This window comes from Phalaenopsis equestris, unplaced genomic scaffold, assembly GCF_001263595.1.
Source record: "Phalaenopsis equestris unplaced genomic scaffold, ASM126359v1 Scaffold000123, whole genome shotgun sequence".
NCBI classification, from domain to species: Eukaryota; Viridiplantae; Streptophyta; class Magnoliopsida; order Asparagales; family Orchidaceae; genus Phalaenopsis; species Phalaenopsis equestris.
In genome coordinates, this window is record NW_018164565.1 from 1,662,838 (window position 1) to 1,689,959 (window position 27,122).

The 27,122-nt window shown below is 34.2% G+C and overlaps 1 protein-coding gene across 2 annotated transcripts in view; it reads left to right on the plus strand.

Annotated features, from left to right (window-relative positions):
• The window catches only part of LOC110021136 (GPI ethanolamine phosphate transferase 3), a 72,730-nt gene that overhangs the window by 6,832 nt on the left and 38,776 nt on the right, over positions 1-27,122 (plus strand). For both annotated transcript variants that reach the window (XM_020719489.1, XM_020719490.1), the window contains exons 5-13: positions 6,499-6,588; positions 6,951-7,070; positions 7,229-7,312; positions 14,082-14,159; positions 14,327-14,452; positions 14,706-14,795; positions 17,085-17,120; positions 17,216-17,271; positions 20,428-20,575. In XM_020719489.1, the coding sequence (XP_020575148.1) occupies positions 6,499-6,588; positions 6,951-7,070; positions 7,229-7,312; positions 14,082-14,159; positions 14,327-14,452; positions 14,706-14,795; positions 17,085-17,120; positions 17,216-17,271; positions 20,428-20,575 (828 nt within the window). The remainder of the gene's footprint in view (positions 1-6,498; positions 6,589-6,950; positions 7,071-7,228; positions 7,313-14,081; positions 14,160-14,326; positions 14,453-14,705; positions 14,796-17,084; positions 17,121-17,215; positions 17,272-20,427; positions 20,576-27,122) is intronic.

Here is a 27,122-nt window from a genome sequence, read left to right on the forward strand (position 1 = left end):
AGTTGGAGTCGGTCTCCATTTTTCTTCTTCCTCCTGGAATAGACCTATCATTCATCATCCGAAGAATCAGCTTGATGGGGTCACACACACACACACACACACACACACACACACACACACACACACACACACACACATACATACATACATACATACATATTAAAGATTGGTGTGTGTGTGTTCCGAATTTTCTATAGAAAATTATAATCAATAGCTTCAAAACTCAAAGCAATTTAATTTATGCCTTCATTTATATAGTTTATTGTAAAATTATTATAACATATAAAAATCATGCTTATAATTTAAATTTAGATATTTAATATACAAGTACTGCAAAAGAGTTTTTTTAATAAAATAAAAAAATTAATTATTTTCCTTTGAAAAATTTTTATATTATACACACACACACATATACACATACATACATACATACATACATACATACATACATACATATTAAAGATTGGTGTGTGTGTGTTCCGAATTTTCTAAAGAAAATTGTAATCAATTGCTTCAAAACTCAAAGCAATTTAATTTATGCCTTCATTTATATAGTTTATTGTAAAATTATTATAACATATAAAAATCATGCTTATAATTTAAATTTAGATATTTAATATACAAGTACTGCAAAAGAGTTTTTTTAATAAAATAAAAAAATTAATTATTTTTCTTTGAAAAATTTTTATATTATTTGAAATATATAATTATACTTAATATTTAGACACAACTAAAAGTTTAATTGCAAATCTATGGTATCAAAAGTGTGGACAATCAAAATCATTGAAATTAAAGCACTTCGAACTTATCAATTTATTAATGAAGTTAATATTATTGCATATTGTATTCTTATAATATAGAACTCAAATTGATCTGACTTATATATTTATCTTTTTTATTTCAATTTTTTTCCAAAAGGATAAAGGTACAAATTGTTTATTATTTAATGGATATCATCTTTTTAATGTTGAATTGTATTCTAGTGGAATATCAAATGCCTTTTTTTATAGTCGTATAGATAAAAATGTGTAGTTGATCATGATTCAAATTTTTTTGAGTGCCAAGTATTATTTTAACATTTCTAAAATTTTAATTGTAAATCTATGTTGTCAAAAGTCTGTACAACCATAATCATTGAAAGTAAAGTACTTCATAAATGTTAATTTGTTATGCATATTGTATGCTTATAATTTAGATCTGAAGTTGACGAACTTGGTCAGTATATTTTTATATATGTATGTAAATGTTCTTTACCAAAAGTATAAAAACACAAATTATTTATTATTGAATGGACATTATTTTTTATAGTGGATTGTATTTTAGTTGAATATCAAGTGCCGTGTCTATGGTAGTATAGAGAAAAAGTGAGTTTTTTACAATAATTTGCTTTGCTTATTCAATTAAAAAAATACGTATTTACAGTCCGTTTGGGGCAGCGTTTAGGGGGCGTCACGACTAAGGAACGCGAATCTCTCTTATTTGGCTTTTCTAGCGCGACTGCTTATAGGAATAAGCCGAAGGAAACACAGCCGCGGTTCGACCCTGCGACTCGCGTTCCTTTGTATACATGTGATGTGGTTGCCCCTCTCCTCTCCTGCTATTCTTTCTCTCTTGTGTCTTGCCCTAATGCCCCTCTCCTCTCATGCGATCCTCACTATGCTATCTCTCTCGCGATATTTGCCCTAACTCCCCTTTCTCTCTCTCGCGATTCTCACAGATAGTGTTGTGCTTCTCTCCCTCTCACTTCTCTGGATTAATTGTTGTGGTGAGTTCTTCTCTCCCTCTCCTCTTTCTGCTCTGCACTATGTTCGGATCTTTTGATCTCTGTGCGGTGGTTCTTTGTGCAGTACTTTTTGATTGAAGTTCTTTTGAGTTGTCGTTTTTCTGTGCGGCGGTTCCTCTTCGTGTCGGGTAATCTTTACCTTAAATATTTTCTTATTTTGTAATTTTTTGGAAATGTGTATGTACTCAGGATTTTTGTGGTTTCCTCTTTGCGGTGGTTTCATTGTATTGTGGTTCTTCGTGCTAGGTAATTTTTACCCTAACTATGGTGTGGCTTTTGGTTTTCCTAATGCTTTTGTGCCCGAGAAGCTGTAGGTTTCTCTGTGCGGTGGTTCTTCTTCGTGTTGGGTAATGCCTACCTTGTGGTTCTTTGTGGTTGAGAATTTCATGGTTTTTTATTTGACAAATGCTTATGTTTCGTTGGTTTTAGGTTGATGTTGGATTTTGAGATTTTTGGGAATCCTGCTTGCAATGACTCGGAAATGGGTGTTGGTTTTCGGTTGATGTTGAATTTTGGTTTTATGTTTTCTCTTTTATGTTCTTGATTTATTGTGAAAATACTTGCAAAGGGGTGCCTTTTGGTTGATGGTGGATTATGGTTTTCCGTTTGCTCAATCATTGTACCTTTGGTTAATGTTGGATTATAGTGTTGATGTAAAGGTGGATGTGTTTGTGTTGAAGGATGTAGAGGTGGTGGTGTAGTGTGGTTGGTGCGCGCGTGTGCAGGTGTGTAGGCGAAGGTGGTGTAGGTTGGTTGGTTTGTGGTGGTGGTGGTTGATGGAGGTTGGGGTTTGTGTGTGGTTGTGTTTGTGTTTGTGTTGGTGCGTGGAATTGGTGGCATTAGTGTTGTGGATGTGTTGGTGTGTGGAGTTAGTGGTAGTAGTGTTGTGGATGTGCTGTGTGTGTGAAGATGATTGTAGTGTTGTTGTGAATGTGTTTGTGTCTTGATATGTTGTGTGGAGACGGTGGTAGTGGTGCTCTTGATGTGTTGTATGGAAAGACATTGCTGATGATTTGCGGCATTACTTTTTTATTTGAGTTGGGGTTAATACTTCTTGCAGCTAAAATTTATGTTGATTAGTTTTTTTCATTTTAGCATACACAATGGTTAAGACCAAAAAGGCTGATTCATCTGTAATGTAGGATAAGGATACAAAAAAATATTTTTGCGATCTTTGCCTGAAGGAGTTCGAATTGGGAAATAGACCGACAATCTATTTCAACTAGAAGGGTTGACAAAATATTATTAAAAAATTCATGGAAAGTGCAGATAAGTAGTACGATAGGATACAGTTAAAAAATAAGCGGGAACAACTAAAAAAATTTAGAAAATCCAAAAGGAATTGAAGCGAGGATCCACGAGCTTAAGTTGGGATCCGATAAAACGATTAATTGATGCTTTCGAGTGAGGTCTACTATTTTTGCCAATTTTATTTTTTTCCAAGTCCATCAACATGTCATATGAATTTGTAGATGATGCAAGCTGTGAAAAAAATTAAATACAGCGACATCGATCCTGAGCTGAAAGAGAAGCAAGATCGTATGTTTGGTGGTTTCATGGCAACAAGCAACAATGCATGTGCCTCTAGTGAGGTGGGTTTGGTGGCATCCTTGAAAATTGACAACTGAACACGTGATTCTAATGAAAGCTCCAGCCTGAACCTCCATGAAGTTGAGTCCACTAGCTGGTCAAAGCGTCTCTGGGTTGAGAAAAAGAAAAAAAAGGAGCTACTTTCATTTCAAGTCAGATTTTACTGTTGGTCGCTTCATGCACCAATGCCCTGACCTATTACAAGCAACTTCTGTACAACATATTATGTGTATTCTGGAGGGAACTCCAAAAATTTATGAGGAATTACTGTTGTATTTGTTCTCGATGAAGTTGCTTAAAGACCCGACCCTAAAAAATTTTTTCATGATGATGACTCCTGACCTTATGTTGCATTATTTACAATTTTTTATGCGAATAGTGACATTTGATGGATAACTTATTTTCTTTGTATTCTTGTGTGACATTTGCCTTTTTTGCTGCATTGGACATTTTTACTTGCTTATGGTTTTTTACTTTTTCCATTGGGACGATGTTGAATTTGATTTGCAATTTTATTTTGAAGTTGGTTTTGTTTATAACATTATATGATTATAACTAATTCGTTGATGCTTATGTGTTAGCTATTTCTACACTGAATTACATGGATGAAAATAGAGAAAGAAGCAGAGAGAGAGTTGCAGCTATAATGTGTTTGTTGTACAATGAGCGCTCTTCTTGCATCATATCATCGTACGTTGGTGACAAATGGGTTGATGAGTTGCTTGGGAGCCACTCAACTAGGTTTAACAATATATTCCATATGACACAGAAGGTCTTCACTAGTCTATTGAAGGAACTGAACAAAAATCACGAACTTCATTGCCCTACCAGGACGACTTCACAAAATGAATTAATGTGAGGAGCTGTTGAGCGATTCTAACAGTCTTCCGAAATATTTTATAAATATTTCTTACTAGGGTTGAATGCACTTGTTAGCTTTTCATCACATGTCATAAAACCAACAAATTTTACATTCAAACAGATCCCCACAGAGATTTTGCACGATGCGCGGTATATGTCATATTTTAAGATAATTTCTTTTATTTATATTTTTAATTTTCAAAATAAATATAATAAATAAGTTACCTTTGTTTATCTTCTTAGAATTGTATTGGAGCAATCAATGTAATACACTTAGATGCATATGTTCCAAATAATGAAAAGATCGCATTAATCTATCGTTGTGGGTAACCGACGCAGAATGACATGACTGTATGTGACTTGAGCATGTGCTTCACTTGAGACTGAATTAGTCACATAATTTTTAATACTAATCGTTCTATTCACAACAGGTAAATATTTTTTGGTCAATGCTAAGTATCTGTTGCAAAAAGAGTATCTGAAGCTCTATCCTAATAATAGATATCACGTACCTGATTTTGATAGAGTCAGTAAAGGTCACGCGGGGCAAGAGAAAAATGTTCAATAAAAGACACATCTTGCGCGATGTCATTGATATGATTTTTGGAGTTTAGAAGAAAAAATGGGTCATACATCGTGATATGTCAACTTATTCATTTCTCAAACAAATGCAGATTGTAATTGCCACGATAGTTTTCCAAAATTATATTCGATGACATTTTTCACGCAACGAGATTGATTTCTGTAAGGCGGATGGGGATCATTCACATATCTCTGCTGAGATGCCCAAAACCTGCATTCAATATAGGGAAGGTGCAAGCGAGATGACGGAGTTGAGAGAACGAATTATAAATGCTATAGTTGGAGGGAACATTAATTTTTATTTATGTTTATTATAATTATTGTTGAAAATATTCACTGTTTATCATATCAGTATTTTATACAAATCATATATATTTTTGTTTCTTATGCGTTTTATATTTTATTGTATCAGTTTTTTTGAAGTAATATGTACTTTTTCTTTTGCATATATTTTTCTCCCATTTGAATGGCCGATGAGGTAACTGTGGGTGATATATGTATCCTAAATACTATGTATATATATTTTTTGTGGGTTTTGGATGTTTGATGATGAGACGTTTAACCTTATAGGTTCTTCTCGATGACTTGTATGTCGCTATTGATTAGTGTCACATGTGAAATCCTAATAAAAACAACTATATTCCTTATCTTTTTCAATGCTATGATTTTTGAGGTTCTTTTGGATGCTCTTTTTTTGGTGATATGCGTATGAGACACACATAAACTCGATATTACGTGGGTTAAAGACAACAAAGAATCATTTTGTATAAGATCCTCGGTCTTTTTGTTGTGACAAATTCGTTGGCTTATATATTGAGTTCTCCGAGACCTCACAACCACATAAAACTTTAATTAATTTCTTCAGTTATTAATTTTTAGCTGTGTTATATTTAATGGTATGTGTTCTTAAGTTTTCAGGAAAGATGAGCTCAAGGATTTTCGGTACCTTGAGAGGATTACTCTGTTAATGCGGATTATAATGTTCCCTGCTTACTTCGAGGTATACATGTGCCTAAGGAGAATCACATAAAACTGACTATTTTAAGTAAGCAGATGGTTTGGAAGATTATACAACCGAGAGTGATCGGGCGTGGACAGTTTTCCTGGTGGACGGCTTATCCCGCGGCATACATCATCTGCATTTTAAAAATAATGTTATCATGTTATTAATTACTATTTTAATAGTCATTTTTTTAATTTTGATAGGCATACTACTCATTGTTTAGGGAGCTATTTAATTTTATTTTGTAATGTTCAACACTGGATGCTTGTTTTTAAGTATAGAATGTACTCGTATGAACAGTTTTGTTGCAAACAATATTGCAATATAGGGGCAGAATTGTCATTTATTTCAAAACAACTGCAACTCATCTGTTTTCAAATTGTAAAAAATAAACAGACATTTAATGAGCTGCAGCTGCTCGATACCAAATGTATTTTAAATTCAATTTAAAACATAAACTAAACAAAACAAAAACTTAGAAAGAAAGCTAAAGCATAAATTGATACCAAGCGGCCTCTTTGTTATATGTTTCCGTTTTGTGCTTTTCCTGTTAGTTTATCTTTGTTTTCCATGTTTTCTTCCGCTTTTCCTGAAGTATTTAGCGTAAGTTTGATCTTTTGGCTTGTTCTTGATGCTTTTTATTGTTACTGAGTGCTGTAATTTTATCCTCGTGCTGCAGGGACTAACAACTGGCGGACTTCCAACTTTTATTGATGTCGGCAATAGTTTTGGAGCTCCTGCAATTGTAGAAGATAATTTGATATTTCAGGTTTATTTGTAGCAATTTGCCTATGTTGATCCTTAAAATGAATAGCACAGACTTATATTAATTCTCTACTTCAATCTTTTTATGGGGTATTTACATACATAGCACACATTTTTTATGTATTTATATATCTCAGACTTAAATTTTCATATTTATACACATATCACTCTGATGTTTGCTATCACATCAAAAGTTACTTTTTCCGCTTCTTAAAAGTGAAACACACCTTTTATTGCGTACGTCTAAATTACCAAAGTGCTATGTATGTAAATATGAAAGTTTTGTTGTGAGATCTGTAAATGCATAAGAATTGTGTGCTAGGTATGTAAATTTCCCTATTTTTAATTTCATTACTGGGAAAACAGTTAGCTAACAATGGAAAAAGAGTGCTGATGATGGGGGATGATACGTGGGTGCAGTTATTTCCTCATCATTTCAATGAGTCATATCCTTATCCTTCATTTAATGTTAAAGATCTTGATACGGTATGTGTTTTTCCTTCAAGTTTGAACTTTTGTATTGAGGTTCAATTTGGACTCTGTACTTCATTTACTTCCTTTTTTTTTCAATTTGGATTCTGTACTTCATTTACTTCCTTTTTTTATACTTATTTTGCATTTGATGTTGTAATTTTATGTGTTAGGTAGATGATGGTGTCATCAAACACTTGCTGCCTTCATTGCTTAATGATAATTGGGATGTTCTTATTGCGCACTTTCTAGGCATGGTAAGTTCGTGTTGTTTATTTTCCAGATTCGTTTCACCGGTTCCTTCTCTGATTTTTGGGGTCCCACATATAATTAGTGATTATGATTGCCAATCATGCATAACTCATTATGTTTACAAATTTTTTTTTTTGAGAGTTGACTTGAAAATTAGAACTTTGGAACACTTATCGACAACTTTGTAAATTTTTGATGTTCATGTTGACTACTTCGGGCTTTACTTCTGCCAATGCTGTATTTAGCGTACACCTATTATTGTTTAATGTTATTGGTTGTACATGCCATCTAAATCTATTCTTTATTACTTTATTACATAAGTATTGCTGGTATAATCTTTTTAGTGTAATAATTTTTTATTATTTTCATTTTAGTTTTATCAATAATACAGAAAAAGAAAATGACCGGAAAGCTTGCTTTATTTATTTCCTTTAATGGGTATCTATACACAAAATAACCTAGAAATTAATTAGGAACTATTGACTATGAAGGATTTAAGAGAAAAATTGCTATACTTGAATCGTATTGTAGATATATTCAAATAAAATATTTTGGATTGCTTCTATTTAATTTAAGTGACGCGGTTCTATTGGAGTAATGTGTTTTGTGTTTTGGTGAATTTAGGTGACTGAGTTTATCTCACACTCTATCATAGAGTAGGATACCAGAATGGGGTTTAGATTTATATGCAGTCAGCTAAATCAAACAAAGACTTTTTACCCTGCGTCGACTGGGAGGGCGGTCGTCACGGGGTTTGACAGAAAATGAGCTTGCTAGTACCCTTTCCCTGAAGCAAATAGCTCATTTCCATGGCTTTTTTTAACTTTTATGTCTACTCCGACCTCCTTGCAAAACCTAAGTGCTAGAGACCTCCAAGAATAACAGATGAAGTTTTTATATTTTTTTTTATTAAAAATTTGGCGTATTTTTAGATGATATGTTGATATATTCAAATGAATATTATAGATTGCTTATGCTTAACTTAAATGTTTCAATTTTATTGGAGTACTGTGTTTTGTATTATGTGATTTTAGGTGGCTGAGTTTATCTCATGCTTTATCCTAACGATTAGGTTCTAGAATGTGTGTTGGAAGTATATGCAATCAGTTGAATCACACCAGAGAGTCAACTAGAGGAGTGTGTTATCATGGGGTGTGATAGAAAATGAGGTTTCTAGTCTCCTTTTGATGCAAAACATCCGAATTGTGAAAGTACTATCGTACTCATATGACTTCTGTAATACCACGGAATAAACAAATCCCCGCAATTGCGGGAATTGATTTAGGCCCAGGATATCTCCCGTTCGCTATTCAACACTTTTTTTTCATTTTTGGTTTTTCCTATTTCTTTATTTCTAATTAGGTTCTTTTCTATTGTGAGACATTTATGTATGTATTTGGCTGTTTTTGGAGACGGACTACTGTTAATATGTTTAGAGACGTTCTCTATTTTATGCTCTAAGGAGTGTTGTATCATCTTTCTTTTACAGCTGGTGTGTCTATATCTTGTTTAGGAGCAGGTGGTTGACTCTTCTTCGCCTATTGCTCTTCGTTGTTTTCTCATTAACCTGCTTTTTTAAGTCCAAACAGCCGTCAAACTGCTTGAATTGGCTTTCCAACAATATATTTCAGCCGCCGATGTTGCCAACCGCCTTCCAACGCAACTCCCATATTCTCATTTCCTTGTCTTTCCCCAACAACCTTCCCACTAAATCTGCTTCCCGAACACCATCGAGGAGCCCTAGAAAGGTATCACCTTTATCTGAAGAAAATGGCTAATTTCCACAATTTTTTAACTTTTATGTCCATTCCAACCTCCTTGTAGAACCTGAGTGATGGAAACCTCCAAGAACAAACATTTGCTAGCCATTGTTTCAAAATCTCTATTCTTTTAATCCATTGTTAAAAACAACCTCCATGTCTAAATCGCCTTTCTTTTAATATTCTTGCTAAAGAAGCAACAACAAACCTACAAAAATTGGAATGTCAGAAAAAAAAATTATATCTATATAAATGAGATGATTCACATGATGATTGCAATATTGTTGGTTTTGGTGAACGATCTCCCCTAAGATCTTTCCAGAATTTTATTCTGAGACATGCTCACCAATCTATAAATGGCGATGGTATTATCAATCTTTGAATAATTGTGATAATTCAATGCTTTATTTTTACATTGCTAGGTTGAGATATTTCTCTCCATATAATATTTTACCTTATCTAGCAGCACAAAACGTGCAGACATGGAGAATGTGTTATGCGCCACATACCTCATCTTCACCCGCCTTTTTAGGTGCAATAGTCCCCACTAGTGTGGTCCTATGCTTGAATTTTATCTGAACTTTATGCACTATGCACTAGCTTGAGTGTTATAGTGCACCATCAACATGAGGCTTGTTAACACTGTTACCCTCTTCATCATCAGACTAGCCTCTGATTTTCGTTCTACTCAGATTGAACTTGACAAGACTTAAAGCTCCTTGTCAAATTTTGGTGCCATAAAATTAAAATGATAAAAATTTTGTTTAACATTTATATAAGGCCTTCTAAGATAGAAAATTTATTTCAAAAACTCCTTGGATGGTCTGTTTATTGGACAGAGTTGTAACTTTTATTTATTAGATTCAATTTTCCATGTTCTAAAGATTGAAGTTGAGACTACCTGGACCATAGAGAAATTTTTTTGGAATGTTTTTGATACAATTACATCCAAGGAATTATTCGTTTAAAGTTTTCACTCCAAGTCTAATTTAACATATTTAGATCAAAGATGTATTGGGAACAATACATATGTATATGGAAAGACTGGAATAATTAGATTTAAGATTAAAGCTTTACTTTGGTTTAGGATTAGAAAACTTAGAACTTGAACATGAAATAGATTGATCATGGGATAAAGGCTTAGTGAGGATATTACCTGGAGGGTTCATGGATTCTAGGTAGTGCAATTGATTCTTAAACTCTTTTTTTAGTTGTCCTTTGTCGCGAGTGCACATTATCAAATGAATCAATTTTGTAATTCTTTTTCCAATTTTCTCTTTGTTAGTTGTTTTATGATTATGAATATCATGAAATGACACTATAGGAAGACCTGAATCATCTTCAATATCTAAAAAGCTTAACCCACTATCTCCTCATATAATATAATTTGGATTTCCAGGTTGAACGATCAAGGTTGAGGAGATGCTATTTTGTGATTCTTCAATTTGCTGAGGTGAAAAAAAATGTAATTAAAAAAAGGTGACATATAACAATCATTTTTTTTAGAAACAGGATCAAAATATTTATACCCCTTTTGGGTTGGAGCATAATTAACAAACAAACTTTTTAAGCTCGGGGTTCAAGTTTTTTTTTCCTTTTTTATGACTATAAGTGTGAAAAAATATTGTACACCCAAATATCTTTAAAGGTAAAGAAGGCATTAGCCAATTTATTAGGTAAATTTTAGGAAAGATATTAAAAAGTGTTTCAAAATTTAAAAATTTATCGGGTATTTTATTTTTAAGGAATGTGGCAATAAGAACAATTTCATCCCAAAGTTATTTGACACCTGATTTGTAATAACAATGTCCGAGCTACTTTTAATAAGTATTTATCTTTTCTTTCGGTCACACCATTTTGTTATAGGATGTTGACAGAGCTTTTGATGAACTATTCCTTTTTTGAAAAAAAAATTACCCAAAATATTTTTAAAATACTCTTGACTATTATCACTTAATAGTATTTGAATAGGTTTTTGAAATTATGTTTGTGCCATGGTGTAGAAGTTTTTAAAAATTATTTCTGCTTCAAATTTTTCATTCATTAAAGACACCCAACTTAACATTATGTGATCATCAATAAATGTTATAATTCATTTTCTTTCAGAGTTTACAAGATATTTACAAGGACCACACATATCACTATGAATTAGAGTAAATGATGTAGTAAGGTTGTAAGTTTGTGGAGAAAAAAAATATACGATGTTTAAAAAACTGACAAATTTTACATTGGAAAGATGACAAATTTTTATTCTAAATAAACTAGGAATCAATAATTTAAAATATTGAAAATTAGGATAACTTCACATGTAATGTCATACCATAATATTATTATGTTTGGAAATAAATTTAGAATTAAACAAGTACTTTAACATCATCCTCCCAGAGGTTAGTTCCTGAAACTGACAACAAAATATTAGAAATTCAGTTGAAACTGATTATCAAAAGTAATTTTACTAATGGACAATTGATTCCAACACAAATTAAAAATATGGAGCAAATCACGAACTTGAAAATTCCCATCTCGACAATTATCGAGAGAGAACCATGAACAATTTTGACATTTTTGTTGCCTACAAAGGGTCTATAAGATGAGAAAAGTTTTGAACAACTGGTCATATGCTCAGTTACACCAAAATCAAATATCCAAGAATGAACCAAATTAGGATTAATACCTAACAATGTCGTGACTAGAGAGTTACCTTTTTCTATTGAAGAAGAAGACGGAGTCGGTGGCAATTTTGCATATTGAAATAACCTATGCATTTGCTCTATTTGCTCCTTGGTGAAACATACTACATCCAAGTTTGCAGAAAGCTTCTTAGTTTCATCAATAGTGGCTTGATATACTTGAATTTTCTGTTTGTATCTTGATTTTCAATTGACAAGTTTACCATGATGCTTCCAACATGTCTTCTTCATACGACATGATTTTTTGCAATGCTCTCACCACCATGGGTAGGGTGAAGTTCTTTCAGAGTTATTGGGAAATAAATTTCTTTTGGCATCACTCATCGTTGATTTGTAGATCATTAGAGATGAGAAGAGGATGTTACAATACTACAAAAAGATTTCGGTTGCGAGTTAATTCAATTATTAACAGTGCAGACAAGGAAAAGTCGGCGGAGAAGGATTCAATGATAGAAAAACTTGTGATCGAAAAAAAAACGGCGATAAAGAACCATAGTCCTCTTAGTGATAGTTGTAGCAAAAGGAACATGAATTTTCAAAACTTTCGAGCAAGATCCCAATTAGTCGACTGGTTTTTATAACTTCTAAGCAAGTTTCATCGTCAAAAGCGAGAAGTGGGAGAGGAATTTCTTCGTGCAAGACACACAATCCATTCTGCACACTAGAAGAAGCGTTCTAGATTGAGCGGGAACTTTTGTATGTCATGATCATGTCATTGGCTTTCCAGCTAGCTCGAAGTATGATGTATTGTGAGGTTCTGTCACGTAGCCGAGGGTTTTGGGCAAAACCTGGAGAGCAGATGGGGCATTACCGCCATTCACGATCAAGAAGGCAAGAATCGTGGCTTTATCGTGATGCCCAGTCACATAGCCAATGATTTTGGGCAAAACTGGGAGAGCAAAAGTGATATAGCCGCTGATCACTATCATGAGTGATGGTTTTGGATGAGATTTGAAATAGTTCCTTGCTACTCGTGCAATCCATAAATCAAAGCTACCAACAGAGGTTCAGATTAGCGGATTTGAAATAGCAACAAGAGAGACAAAACCCTAAATGCTCTGATACCATGTTATTTTTTGGGGAAGAAAAAATAATTATTTCACTTCAATTTCCTAAAACTCTGTTAAAAGATAAATTGCACGAGAAGGCTATCACATTAAGTAAAATTAGCCACAAAATCTCCATGCTAAAAAAAATGAAAATATAAATTACCAACAATAGATAAATTTTAAAGTAGAAATTACTAAAAATAGTAAATAATAAAAATAAAAGATACCGAAAACCAAAATTTCTAAAATTCAGACACACGTGTGTGTGTGTATCCGCGCGTGTGTAACCATTTTAATAATAAATTTGGCTCTTCTTTGAAAAGCAAAAAAAAAAAAAAAAAAAAAAAAAAAAAAGGCAATTAAAAAATAAAACCAAATTAATCACGTGTCCTTTATGTATTAATTTTTTTTTTAATTTTACGTAGGACACATCTACAGCATGTCAGAATTGTGTTAGGCATCTGTAAATTAGGACACATCTGTTTATTATAAAGGTGGGCTCATCATGAACCCTAGTTTACCAATACTTTCCTCAAGAAGAGCAAGAAACTTATGTTGCATCTCCATAAAAATGGTTTAATTCTTTATTTTTAATAAAAATTGTATTTGTTGAAGCTACAATCATCAGTTTATGCTTACATTTTTAGGAAAATTTTTCCTGCAAAGGACAACTTAAACCGATTAAAGATGCAGCGTTGCCTTCTTTTTTAGGTAGATGTGAATTTCATGATCATTCAAACTTTCTACATCTTTATTATTGCGTGAAGGTTTAAATTGAAAAATACATAACCTAGAAAACAAAATTCAGCAATAAATACTGATAGTCCTGAAAATAAACAAAAATAGGAATACTGAAGCGAAATCATTGAGATCAAAGAGATGAAGGTGAATTTGTTAACCAAATTAACATATTGGTTGAACAAATTAAATTTTCTTTTAAAATGGTATATAATATTAGTGGAGCAAAACATAAACTTGTAATTGTGATAACATAAAATGATTTAAATAATTTGAAGAATGATCTTTTATGGTGATTATCGGCATGTATTTTTTGGTCATAGATAACAGTTACAGTTCATAATCATATGTCCTTAATACCTTAAACACAAGTGATCATTGAGCTTGGTTTAATTATCTCTATCCATTAAAATGTTTATTGGTCTCCATAATATTTCCAGTCTTTTGGTGCTATATGAAATATGCGTTGCTTTGAAAGTTCCATTCGACATATTGACTGCATTTTCAACCACCATATCACTGTTTCATTTGCCTTAGGATCATGCAGGACATATTTATGGTGTTGATTCAACTCCGATGATACAAAAGTTGGAACAATATAACACTATTTTAGAGGTAAATCTTCTTGAACTTTGAAGTTCCAAAAAATATTACATGTTTTGTGGACATGTTTACATCCCGCACTCCGAAGTTTAAAAAAATATTGCAATAAAGATTCAAAGTTTGCAATCAAATTTAATTTTTTAATTTTTCCTTTTAACACTGATCTTTTTTTCTTTCAGGAAGTTGTTGAGGTTTTGAAGAACCAGTCTGGACCTGGCGGTCTTCATGAGAATACTCTCTTTATTGTGATGGGGGACCACGGCCAAACTTTAAATGGGGATCATGGTGGTGGCACTGCTGAAGAGGTCATAAACTTATGGAAGATTTACAAGCATACCATTCAATTCTTATGCATTTACATTTCGAAGATCTAATCTTCAATTTTTACATATATGGAAGATTTTGATGCATCTTACTTATGCATGAAAAGGTGTATTTCACATTCTAAAAGCTTAAATAGTGATATTTTTGAAGTAATATGAAAGATTTGGGTGTCTGACACTTATTTTTATTTGTTTATTAGTTTTTTAGGGGCTAATCATGGCATAGTTCATGCAGGTTGAAACTTCACTTTTTGCTCTGAGCTTAAGTAATTCTTCTGCTCCAGTTGCTTCTGTTCTTGATAACAACTATTGCCATCTTGATTTGGTATGCTTTTTTTCTGAATAAAACTTGCTCTTATTTGTGGCCTTGTTCTTATTTTTTGGAAATTGACGCACATGGCACACGATTCTTATATATCTACATATCTCACACCCAAACTTTCAAATTTACATACGTAGCATTTTGCTGTTTTAAACCTATGCATGAAAAGATTTATTCGAATTTTAAAAAGTGGTAATAGTGCTATTTTTCACGTGACATTAAAAATTTGAGTGCTTTGTGTGTCAATATGAAAATTTAGTTGTGAGATGTATAAATAAATTATGGGCCATGTATTTAAATGCCCCTTTGTTTTATTAAATCACATTTTATACTACTTCAATATTTAAGCTCCATGTTCACCTTGGGTAAGACATGCTTAATTGTCATACTGTAATTATATATTTTCTACATTTAAGGCTCATATCAGTCATGTTAGGTTGTCATGCTATAAAAGCTAATAAAATTCTAGAGGTCCTATGTCAACACAAAGTTAGACACTTGTAAACTATATGGTTTACAATGCTAGGCATGTGATTTTGCAGGTTTCATTCTTTAATTCTACAGCAATATTTTAAAATTTTTATATAGGGCACAAAGTTAGGCATGTAATGAGAACTATAGTATTAAAAGTCGTATGATATAATAAGAACTATAATTCTTCTCCTATTATTTGTGATATTTGATAAAAAATTCCATTTTATTTGTTTATGAAATATGTCTTATCTTTTATAATATGGTAATGTTAGTTTAACTATTGTATTCAACCCATTTTCATGTCATATTTTCAAGAATCGCCTCGTCTCATGTCATACCTTTTTGTGTTCCGATTTTTTTGTTTTACTTGCAAACTACCCATTTAGTTTTGAAATAGTTGTACATAGATAGTAGTTCATTATAGCAGGCAAATTGGACGTTTTATGTTCATTTAGATTAATTGTTGTATGGTGAGACATTGAATGTGGGGATAAAGGACTTTGGTACCTTGATTTATTGGGAACGGAGATCTTGTTAGAGGAAGAACTGCAGTGATAAATGAAAGTAGATATTAAGAAAAAAAAAATTGAATGAATTCCTCATGTGGATGGGTACAAGAGGCACAAAAAAGGATGTTGATGTTATATAAAAATTATTTTTTTTATTCCATTATCAACCATTTTTAATTAAACTAAGGCATACTATGAGTAAAGCGTTAAAATAATCCCCAAATATTTACACGGGGCTATTATAGTCCCAAAGTTTATAGAAATACCAAAATAGTTCTCATTTATTTTAATATTGGGCTCTAATAAATAGTCCTCAATGGGGACTATTTCGGCCCCAGTTTAAAGTCTCTAAGGATTATTTTGACATTTCTATAAACTCTAAAACTAAAACGGCTCCATGTAAATAGTCTGGGATTATTTTGGCACTTTATTTATAATGGTCATAAATTTTTTGTCTAATGCTGACTATGGAGCAAGGACACGAACACGGGAAATAGACACAACATTATATGACATTACAACACGACTCAATTATAAAATGTAAGACACGACATGTCATGGATACATTTCTTTCATATTTAATAAATTTTAAATATATCTTATATATATTTTCATTATTTTCTATTAAAAACATCATAAAATCAGGTATGAAATAATAAAGTTAAACTTCATAAATTTAACTTAAAATATAAAATTGCATGCTTACAAAAATAAACTATTTCAAAATTAGCCATCGTACAGTGGAAGCAGTGATTAGACGTAATTCCTTTTTGCCATATTATAGTGAAAGCAGTGATTGAAGGATTTACGGGAAAACTATCTCTTTGCACACACACAGTGTAGGTTCTACTATTTGCATCTCATATTTTCTTTTTCTTATTCTATAATTTCTAGATATTGATTTTTATGTGTTATTAAGTTTTATTAAATTTGATATAACCTGTCTTTTGACTGCAATAAGATTTTCAATCGAACATTTGGTTTTATGCTTTTGCATTATTGTGTGTTATTTCTTGTAGATGGCTATTAGATCATCCTTTCTGTCTTTTTGTTTTATTTTTGATTTTCATCTAAAGAAAGTGCTGTTGTCTAATATATTATTGATGCTTATTATCTCAAATTAACATGGTCGCATCTGTTGGTTAAATATGGTTTTATTTTCATGGTAGGTTCAAGAGCCTAAACCACTTTTATGAATATTGGTTATCATTTTCTTGACATGTAGCTGTTTCACTCGAAAGATAACTTAGGCTATACCACAATGCTTTTGGTTGTGTTGCTTATTTTTTCAAATATTTCAAAATTGCAGGATGGAAATAAAATTTGCATTGGCACCTTCCAGCAGGTTAGTTAGCTAATTTTTAGTTTAGTTGATGACATTGATCTAATTGGATCTATTTCATGGATCATTTTATCTCCTTTTATCATTTGTTCCCGCAGTTGGATTTTTCAGTTACAATGGCCTCACTCCTTGGTATTCCTTTTCCTTTTGGAAGGTGCACCATTGAAATTCTCTAAGTTTGACTTTGAAACCTATGTAGCTTTAAGCTAGATATATGATTTTTTGGATGCAATACTGATTTAAAAAGTTTATATTTTTATATTGCTTGATAATTTTCTTTTATCTTCTTAATAAATCGGATATTTTGTAATTCCTTTATGCACATAATTCATATTTTTTATTTTGAATTTGTTTTTTGCTTATGTTATTCCTTTATTCAACTATTACTCTAGTATTAAAGTTGTAATTAATTTAGTTCATTTAATTTATTTATCAATATTCTCCCTTCATTATTTATTAATGTTCTTATTTTATTTAAATCTTATTTAATTAATTTTTATGGTTACTTAAAAATTGTTAATTACTTAGCTTCACGTCTTTAAATAACATAATGGATCACAATAACTTAATTATTATTATTATTATTATTGTTATTATTATTATTATTATTTTATACAGAACGTTACCACTTAGCCTTTAGTTTTTTCTTGTTGTTTTAGTTTGCTCTCGGCTTTGCATGTGTTGCTACCCTTTGCTTCCCGTGAATCTCCTCCGCTTTTGCTTCTTTACACACATCACTTATGACCGCTCACTTGGTTCTCCTCCTACATTCGCTTCCAAAATCTTGGACTACGCTTTGGATCGTCAATTGTTGTTCGATTTGGCTCATCTCTCGTCCTTGTCCTCAGTATTACACGTGCGAGGAAAGCCCTTGCCTTTAATCGTCTCTTTCTCTCACTAGAAGAAGTGCTCGGCTTCGTACGCGTCGATACGTTCGCGGCCCTTGGATTCCCTTGCGTTCATGGCCATAGTCGGCTTGACCCTCATCCTCCTTTTATCTCTGCTTCAGCTTGCCTTGACAAACACCCTAACCTGTTCGATTCAAACCTCTAGCCTATAATCGATATCGCTTGCACTCGCCTACGGCCCTAACCGAATCAGTTACATTTCATTTGTTATGGAACCGACAACACAACTCTATTCGTCAGTAGGCCAACTATTACTTTTGAAAGCTATCATGATGTTTAGATTGACCAGCCTTTTGTGAAAGCATCATTCCTTCCCATTGATCCCCACTTATTTGTCATAAAAAAGGATAGCGACTAGTTAGTCATCGATAACGAACACAAGCATTACCATTTTTAGTTTTTTCAGTATAGATAGGGAAGGGCCTTGTTGAACGGGGCAAAAGTCTTCCAAATAGGAAGGTGAACGATGCCTCAATATTTACCACATTGAAATGGATCTGATCGTGTGCCCAATCACAGGGTCAAGAAAAAGGACTCTACTCAGCCCTTCATTTTGATGGTGGTTGGATTCTCGATGTAATGTATAGTTAGCTTTAATGCTAGCTTCACGGGTTGATGTAAGTAGAGAAAAACTAATTTGCAATAGAGCTTCAAGCTAAGAAATGTCTTTGGAAAACCGGGAATGATTCAAAGTCTTAATCTGAAGACTAGTGTTCTCACTTTATCCGCCTTGTGGCTTGTCAAGGGAGTCATGAAGGATGAAGAAATCTTTGTGGCCCATCATTTGTGAAATCCCCTCTTCTTGGGAGATGGGGGTGTATAATGCTAGCATTACAACCAATTTAAACTGCGTGTTACACATTTCATGTGAAACAAACGAGTCAGAATTGTGGAAGGGGAAGGCCGAGTCTGTTGAGTGTTGAGTAAACCGTGCTTTGTGGAATGATAAAAATATTAAGGATATATGTGTTATATAATTAATGTGAATTATATAATTGATAAATAGATATCATATATTTATATAATGATAAGTTAATTAATATTAAAAATTCTAATGCATTGAATACGATGGATAATGATGTATTAATTATAAACATGGATTAATTAATTATAAACATGGATTAATTAATTACTAAAATTTAACTAAATAAATATGCAATTAATAATTAATCTTCAAATATATTGATATTAAATTATAATTAATTATTATTAAATATATAATTAAATAAGTTCTAGTTTATCAAATTTTGTTTAAAAATCATATCATATATAATATGAGTTATCATTGTGCTTATTATCGAGTTATTTGTTGAACAACAAACAACATTGTTCGTGAACATAAATTGAAAGATGGGCCGTGTTTAAGGTTGGTTCATTTAACCTTCGTTTTTTTTTTAAATTGTTCAAACTTGATCGAGTATTAATCGAGCCGAATTTGATTTCTTAATCAAGTGGACTGGTTCACGTATATCCCCAATCACTATAAGAGAATATGATGAACACATGGGAAAAGTTTACAAGAGAACCATAAACCCTGCATTATTTTATTGATTTTTGTCTTGGGGGACAAAGAAGTTACAAAGAATTAAGTTGAGTGTGGCAAATATATAAATGTGAAGAGGGATGTACCACACGTATGAAGCATTGAGTATGAAAATAATTATTTTCTAGTGCGGGAGTATATTTTATTGAACGCAAGGTTATAAAATTAAATTTGTGTGATTTATGCATGTACAATTCACGGAGAGGGAAGAAAATCTGTCATTTAGGCAGGAATATATGGTAATTGTTAATGGAATACATAGGAAAATGGAGTAAGGTAACTTATAAATTGTGCTAGAAGGTTTAGCAAAATGTTTATTAATCACAAAACTGAAGAGCAGTGAATGGTTCACAAGGCTGACTACAAATTAATATAAATTAGGTGGTACATACATTCATGTAGGCTTGTCTTTGTGAATGTACTTATTAACTGGCAAATTCCAAGTTACTCAAGGGGCTAAATTTACAAATTTACTTTGGTGGGGGGTTTGGTTTGCACAAAAACCTTTTCTTTCTTCGGAATTAATGCTGCCATCTGCATGCTGCTAGTCATGTCATAGATTTTGAGGTTCAGATATATGTTTCATCTTCATTTGTTGTACATCAGTTAAATAAGGCATACTTATGTTTTAATATTGAAATTTATAATCAAGTGCCGTTTGTGTAACCGTCCAACCAGAATATTTTGCTTTTCAGCTATTTGGTTTAGTCTTTTTTATTTTACTCTATAATAGGAAGTTACTTGTGTTTTTCCTAGAGCAGTTTTTTTTACCGGATCCATCCTTGTTATCTTTCTTAATTTAAAGCCTTCGACCACACCACTAAATTTCGTTCTCATTAAGTTATTTGTCCTATTTTAGCATTGGGCGAGTTAATCTGGAGCTTTATGCTTTAATTCGCCGTACGTGGGAAACATGTATCAAAGGAGATGAAAAATTTGGATCTCATTCACAATTGGAGTCATGGATGCTAAACTATGTCAATAATCTTTGCGTAAACTCTTGGCAGGTAATTATTCTTTCTTCTTGATTTTTGGAATGTTTCAATGCAGTATTATGAGCTGAGTAGAATCCATTAAACATGGCCTTTTATCATTTTTCATGCTATAAATGGATTTTGCCTCAAAATTTGCCATGCATTTAAAATTTTATTAAAGAATGTGATTTTCTTAAGAATCCGTATGGGACTACTTGTTTTGCGAAGCTTGTAAAGGAATGTTTGCGAATTACAAGCTTACTTCAAATCTTGCCTTTAATGTGGTAAATTGTTAGAAGAAAATGAAGTTTATGGCATTGTTTGCTTGATAGGCTATAGAATCTGAAATCAGAGGGGGTAACTAAGTGCCAGTTCTCTATCGATAAGATAGATATTTATTTGAAAAATTCAAACTTGCACGATACTTCCAAGGAGTGGCACATCAACTAGAGATTCTCTCTACACCCATGAAATTTGCTATTTTCCCAATTTGCAAGAGTTTCACACCTAAAAGTCAGTTTATTATAATAGTTCAACCATGAAGATTTAAACTCAACTTGGAAAAGTAAACTGAGTGCAATCACTATTTGTAATGTAACATATACTTTTTAATGTTTATTTTACTATTAGGAAAAATTTTTCACATCCAGATATAGACTCACTAGCAATTTTCACTTTAAAATTTAAGTCCTTGTTTTGAGCTGTTCTCTTGCAAAGTAGTTTTATTGTATTACTTAGTTGGGTGAATTCTTAGAAAATTTTTAATGCTTGTTATGGCTCTATTATAAGTGAAAATTAGAAGGATAGAGAAGTTTTTTAGAACATAATGTACTTGAGATCAATTGAACAAAAATTGAGTATTTGATTATAAAATTTGAAATTTGTGCTCAACTCATCTAAAAAAGATGTGATTTTGGGTTATATTTTTAGAAGATAAATTGATTTTAAATAATTAACTCTCCGGAGATTTCACTCTCATTTTGGGAAGACTTTATGATTTGGTTTTAGATTTCTCATAGGTACAAATCTTTATGGTTAATTATCCTCCCGGTTATGAGGACTTTATGAACTTTTGATCAAGGCTAGTTGATAAGTGCTAAATGACTTAGCTTTTAATAGTTGCAATTTTTGTTTAAGATTGAGAAAAAATTTCACCTTTAGCTTATAGCAAATGATGAGAGATAATAACAAAATCAAAGAGGGCCACCAACAAAGGGGTTTATGCAAAAAAAGGGGTCACCAACAAGGGGTTTATGCCAGAAAAGAGTCACCAACAAAGACATTTACGCCAAAAAAGGGCCACCAACAAGGGGTTTACGTCAAAATTTGGAGACCACCAACAAGGGGTTTTCGTCATAATGTGGAAACCACCAACAAGGGGTTTACGTCGAAATTTGGGGACCACCAACAAGGTGTTTACGTCGAAATTTGGAGACCACCAACAAGGGGTTTACGTCGAAATACGTCGAAATTTAGAGACCACCAACAAGAGTTTTACGTCGAAATTTGGAGACCACCAACAAGGGATTTACGTCGAAATTTAGAAACCACCAACAAGGGGTTTACGTCGAAATTTGGAGACCACCAACAAAGGATTTATGCCAAAATTTAGGGACCACCAACAAGGGGTTTACGTCGAGATTTGGAGACCACCAACAAGGGTTTACGTCAAAATTTGGAGACCACTAACAAGGGGTTTACGTCAAAATTTAAGGATCACTAACAAGGGATTTACGTCAAAATTTAAGGACCATAAACAAGGGATTTACGTCAAAATTTGGAGACCACCAACAAGGGGTTTACGTTGAAATTTGGGGACCACCAACAAGGGATTTACGTCACAATTTAAGGACCACCAATAAGGGGTTTACGTCAAAATACAGAGACCACCAACAAGGGCTTTACGTTAAAATTTAGGGACCACCAACAAAGGATTTATGCCAGAATACAGGGACCACCAACAAGGGTTTTACGTCAAAATTTGGAGACCACCAACAAGGTTTTACGTCAAAATTTTTGGAAACCACGAACAAGGGGTTTACGTCAAAATTTAAGGACCACCAACAAGGGATTTACGTCAAAATTTGGAGACCAACAAGGGGTTTACGTCGAAATTTGGAGACCACCAACAAGTGGTTTATGTCAAAATTTAAGGACCATCAAAAAGGGGTTTACGTCAGAATACAGGGACCACAAACAAGGGCTTTACGTCGAAATTTAGGGACCACCAACAAGAGATTTAAGTCAAAGGAGACGAAGAACCGAAAAGAGTGCAGTTTTATGCAAGTAAAACTAGCTAACCTCTTTCACTTGAAATGGAGGACCCAGTGTTCTCGTGGAAGGAGACTTTGGCCCGAGGCAAAAACGACGATGGAGATAGACTGAGAGGGCTCAACCTAGCTGGGTCGAGATTTGAATTTGAATTGGTTGATTTCGATTGTTTCGACTTTGGCGGTCGTTTGATTTGAGCTACTTAGGGGACAAGTTCAAAGTCACATGGAATTAGATTATTGTTTCGTTTGTTGAATTTTGTTGTTATTTCACTTTTAGATTTTAAAACTTGTTTAGTTTTACGCTGTGGTTGACATTATTTTTGCAACTTGTTTAGTGCAAGTCATTTTTTTTTTATCGTTCCTGGTTCGTTAGTATTTGCAGAACTGAATTGAGGATTCAGCTTAACGACACTAAACCAATCGAACAATGTGGAAAAAATAAACTTTATTGATATTCTAGAATCAGGTACATCAAAACATAATCTGAATGTGCTATGTTGATAAACATCAAGTAATACATATGAGTGACATCTGTCTTTATAATGCGGTCATTGTTTGTAAGTTATCTGTGCTTCCTCATGTCAAGTGTTTGTATAAACCATCTGAAATTGTGTAGAGACTAACCCTCCTCTCAAGGCATACTCCGAGACATAAGTCTCCTTGTACACACTTAAAGGTGTGCTGTCTCACAATTCCAAAGGCTATAACCCCTCTAGATCCTGGTTAGGACGGTATCCAAATGGTGTTTTGCTGTCATCCATCTTTCTGAAAGTGATGGATACTCTCCTCCGTGGCACTCCTGGAACACAGTGTTTGGCTAGATCGGCTTCGTTTCCTTTAAGTACTAACACTAATCCAACTGTAAGAGGAATCTCTACTGGCCCATGGAATTCACCCGGGCAAACGACCCGCAACTCTTTTCTCATCATGATGTTGCATTTGCTGAGAAAAGAAACTGTGCAGAACGGTCTCAGGAAATCATGGTGGTCTATATGTGGTGGGATACAGTCTCCCTCTTCATAAATATTGATAATGCAACTGTTAGACACACAATCCGCTGGTAAGATGTGCCAAGAGACCATCTTTATAATTATTTTCTTTATTATCAAGGGCATCGGTTCACCTCATCGTGTCTTATGATGCCCGACAAATTTCCTTTCTTGTCACGAGTATAGTTGTAGTGATCCGTCCCTTACCTCGCATCCATTTCTGGGCTTCAGAATACGTCTTCTTTCTCAAACGGCCTGCCCGGCCTAAGTCTCCGAGGTGTAAGACACAATCAATTATGCTCTTCTGCTCGTCCTTCGAGAACGCATCCGTGTGCAGCTCTAGTCCTTCCAGAATGTTGACATTTTTCACGAATTCTTTCAAAGTGCTCAAAATTTTGCTTTCGAATCCTTTGAAAGTTCTCCAGCTCCTCTACTGAGATTATCTGTAGTCGCCTTAGTTTAGTAAGTCGTGGAGTGTAAGGCTTGATCTTTTGCTAATCTTCTTGGCTTTGCATTACCGGAATCGTGACGCGATTCTCGTGGGGCTTGGCTGGTACGTGTTCTGGCAAAGCAGGCTCTATCACTAGCTCGACTTTTGTCCGCTTTATTGGAGGCTGAGGAATGACATCCCCTATTGGCTAGTCAAAATTTTGCTTTCGAATCCTTTGAAAGTTCTCCAGCTCCTCTACTGAGATTATCTGTAGTCGCCTTAGTTTAGTAAGTCGTGGAGTGTAAGGCTTGATCTTTTGCTAATCTTCTTGGCTTTGCATTACCGGAATCGTGACGCGATTCTCGTGGGGCTTGGCTGGTACGTGTTCTGGCAAAGCAGGCTCTATCACTAGCTCGACTTTTGTCCGCTTTATTGGAGGCTGAGGAATGACATCCCCTATTGGCTAGTCATGTACTTGTTCTTCCTTTTGTGCCACCGGGACGCTTGCTAAAGTTGCTTCTTCGGCTATCCTTTTCTTCAAGCGGTCCTGCATCAAGAGCTTGCGACGCCCAATGTTGCGTCGTTGCGTGCATGAAAGTGGTATCTTTCTGGATGTGCCTGTTGGGACCCCCTGTAACGAAGCACTGATGAGATTTCCCTCTGTTGTCATGACCAAGGACTGCATCTGTATGGTCTTCATTGTTGGGCTGTCGACTCCCAAGATTTCTTCTTCGTCATTCCCAAATTTCCTTTTATTTGTTACTGTAGTGTTTTCTTTGCTTTTGAAGTTGAGTACTGTATTCAAACCTTTTGTTTCTTCTAAATTGACGTCCTTCGGCAGATGCCCCTCGTACTCCATCTTCACCCATTCAAAGTCCAGGTCAAAGTCTATGGTGTCGCCCACTGCCACCTTTTCCTCGTCGAGTGCGAGTTTGATGCCTTTTCTAAAGGAGAAAATCAGTCTTCCGTCTGACATTTTCCTGCAAAAGACAGGAGAAAAGTCAGCGTGCTAAAATTCAAACCGAATAGGAACAACACTTATTTAATATTAATTATTGCTTTCAAAATCTTGTTCACATTTCATTTCAAGCATGTAGATGCCAATTCATTTCATGGAGTTTCAGATTTCAATGCGAAGAGAATGTGATTTTTTTCAGAAGAAATCATTTTATCATTTCCATTACATTTCCTTTTTTTTATTTATTGGAGCAAGTTATAGACAATTGTCACATCGGCATATTTCAAGACTCGCAACTAAGTCCCTCGAAACGTCACAATGCGTAGTACTTTTTCAAATATCGTCCATTTATTGATAACATGGGCCTTTCACCCTGACAATCTATCAGCTGATAGGATCCTCCGGAGTAGACTTTTTCGACCACGAACGGTCCCCTCCCAAGTCAGTTCAAATTTTCCTCCTATCTTGCGGTGTGCAAGAATAGGTTACTGATTCGCCGACTTTGAACGTTCTTGGGCGGACCAGCTTGTCGTGGGCTTGTATCATTTTTACTTGGTATAACTCGAGGTTTTGCTGTGCTGCGAGTCGCTTCCCTTCGAGGCTTTCTAGTTCTTCAAGTCGGAGCCTTACATTTTCTTCTGTCGTGATTTTGTTGGCTATGCCGAGCCTGAGAGAGGGTAATTGCACTTCCAGAGGAAGCACAGCCTCAGACCCATACACCAGGGCGTAGAGTGTAGAATGAGTCGGGGTTCTAAACGTCGTTTTGTACGCCTATAATGCCTCAAGTAACTGCTCGTGCCATCCTCTCTTATTGTCATCTAACGTCTTCTTTAGGATTTGCATGAGAGTCTTATTGAAGGCCTCCACTAGTTCGTTCGCTTTCGAGTAGTAGGTTGTGGAATATCTTCAATCTATTCTATGTCGCTTGACAAAACTGTTGATTTTAGTACTCTTGAACGCTATACGTTATCTGAAATGACTCTGCGGGGAACACCAAAGCAGTAGACAATGGGTGAAACCTGCTTCTTCCAAGAAAATGTTTAGTCTTAGACAACCCAACTTCCTCCTGCTGAGGAATTTCTTTGGACGGAACAATTTTCAAAGCTTCTGCTCTTTTAGCCTTCAGAACCTTACTGTTGCGGTTCCTCCGTTGAGTTTTGGTAAGTTGATCGGACTTCGAACTAGAACCAATTTCAAACATAGATGGCGGTGGGACAATGACAAGAACCGGATTCTCTTCGTACAAAATTCCCTTTCCTTTAGACACTGGTGGGGGAGCAGGAGCGGGTGCAGCCATAGTAATCCCAGCGGGAGTGATAGTGAAAGTCTTTGCAGAAACGGGGGCAGCTTTGGCAGTAACAGGGGCAGCTGGCTTAATGAGAGCAGAAGTGAACTTTGTCCTTTTGAGGGAAGGGAAGTCTTGACCACAATTCAAGTTGAATTTAGTGGACGGCTCCTGGACATCCGGGTCAACGACTTTCATTATGACGAACGGGGCCTTACCGAGTACTACTTCAAACTGGTCAAATTCAGACCCAAACTTAATCTTGGATCCCATATGACGGGCGTCCCTGCTGGTAGGCAAGTTGCACGAGAAGGGCAACATTAGGGACGACATCTTTTCTGTCAGTTGAAAAATTGTTGAATGTCAGAGTACTGTGCTCTATTTCCGGGTGAAATAACTTGGAGGAAAGCACAAAAATTGACAAAATTTTCTTATGAACTGAGCTTTTCTTTCGAAACCTATCCAAGTGATTTTGACTTAAAGTCATTTTTGTGGTTGTCATGTTGTGTCTTTTGTTCAAAATTTTGTCTGATTCTTTAACTGTGAATGTTTGTTTTGGGCATTAGGTTGTGAAATTTTAATATTATTGAGAAAGCTTCAAAGTTAAAATTTGAGGTGACTTGCAAAAAGAACAAGCCGAACTCG